Genomic DNA, 1,524 nt, shown 5'->3' with positions numbered 1-1,524 from the left:
TTATCCAAAGGAAGCAATGTGAACTCAGCTTACATTATGGATTATTTTTATGTGTAGCTTACATCAATCACGGTTCACCAAGCTCTACCCTTTAGGGGTCATCGGTTTTGAAGCAGTTCGAAACCATAGACTGATCAGGATTCCGAACCAGAATTTAACCAGTCCGATTATGCTCCGAAACCGCCCTATGGCAGAGTCTACATTTATGTTTGCTGAAAGAAAAATAAATAAAAATTAAAGCAAACAAATTACAAAGCCCAGATTTAGAAAACCACAATAAAACAATGCTACATATCATATCATGACCAATATAAAACTAGCTTAAAAAGCCAAAGACCAATCAGTGTCCAAATCCTCTAGCAAATTTTTCTTAAGTTGCTAGCCTTGCGTGCAATCCTATGCATAAACAAAAAGAAGCACAAACTACTCGTACAAAAGCGATGCCCCTCCCCCTCCCTTAAGGAGAAAAACAAACGTTAGAGGATATCATCATAAGCAACTATCTCCCTGCCTTTGGACGGCACATCTGGCACAGCAGAAGTATCACCACTACTTCTCGGGTTTACTATAGCAGAAGCGAGCTTATTAACTCTGCCGTGTCTGCTTAAGGGTATCTCAGGCCGCAAGAGTTTGGAGGATGACCCATTTTCCTTGTTACCTCCAACCCCAACTCCTTCCCTCCACTGCGCAAGAGGATCCGTTGCCCATAACACCTGCACCTGCACCAAATCCTCTTTTTAATATCCAAAATCATATAAATCCTGTTTTGATAAATCAAATAATTGAGCTAGCAGAATTAAACTTAAGAAGCTCAACAGGTGAATTTTGAAGCTTTCAATGGCTAAGCAAAATCCAAAGAACGAAAGAGAAGTTAACAAGCGTAACTGTAGTGTTGTATTAAACTTAACTCAATTTCACAAAATACCCAAATAATTGAAAGATAGGGTTTTGATATTCCCATATTTTCCCAGCAGCCAAGCAGAGGCACATTACGAAAAATTGGGAAGGAGAAATTGAAGTGCATACTCTTTTCGAATCAATAGTGATGCCAAAGGAGGCGTCAAGGGCAGCAGCAATGGCAGCTTCGGCAGAGTCCTTGGACCGGTAAGTGACGTACCCGACGCCATCACGGTCGATGCGGATACGGGAGATTGAACCGTAGATCTCGAACCTCGACTTCAGATCAAGAACAGAGGAATTCGGTAGCAGACCCATAACCACCACAGCAGGTGGCGGAGGCGGCTTCACGGCTGGCTTGTCGTCACTCTCTTCGGCGGACTGTGGAGGAGGCAGAGGGCGACGCCGTTTCGGGTAGGGAGCACGGTCGTGGCGAGAGAAGTATGGTTTATCTCTCTTGCGACTCATTGTAGGCGAAGAGGAAATCGAATTGAGGAAGTGATTGGAGTTTAGTTTTGGATGCAGAGAAGGAGTTGTGAGCTGAAGGTAGATGCGTACGTGTGAGTTACTAAGGTCGAGGTTGGCCACATGTGGCTTCGACGTTATACGTGGTCAAGGCTCAAGCGC

The 1,524-nt window shown here is 44.1% G+C and overlaps 1 protein-coding gene across 1 annotated transcript; it reads right to left on the bottom strand.

Moving 5' to 3' along the window:
* LOC110645043 (uncharacterized protein At1g27050) lies at nt 1-1,524 on the bottom strand. Its single transcript, XM_021798043.2, has 2 exons — nt 1,027-1,524; nt 1-719 (listed from the first exon to the last, which is right to left on the bottom strand). Exons 1-2 carry the CDS (start codon nt 1,363-1,365, stop codon nt 477-479), a joined length of 582 nt encoding a protein of 193 aa, XP_021653735.2. The 5' UTR covers nt 1,366-1,524; the 3' UTR covers nt 1-476.

This window comes from Hevea brasiliensis, chromosome 2 (genome assembly GCF_030052815.1).
Source record: "Hevea brasiliensis isolate MT/VB/25A 57/8 chromosome 2, ASM3005281v1, whole genome shotgun sequence".
Classification (NCBI taxonomy): Eukaryota; Viridiplantae; Streptophyta; class Magnoliopsida; order Malpighiales; family Euphorbiaceae; genus Hevea; species Hevea brasiliensis.
The sequence above is the reverse complement of the archived record's forward strand: the minus strand, read 5'-3'. Positions and strand labels throughout refer to the sequence as shown.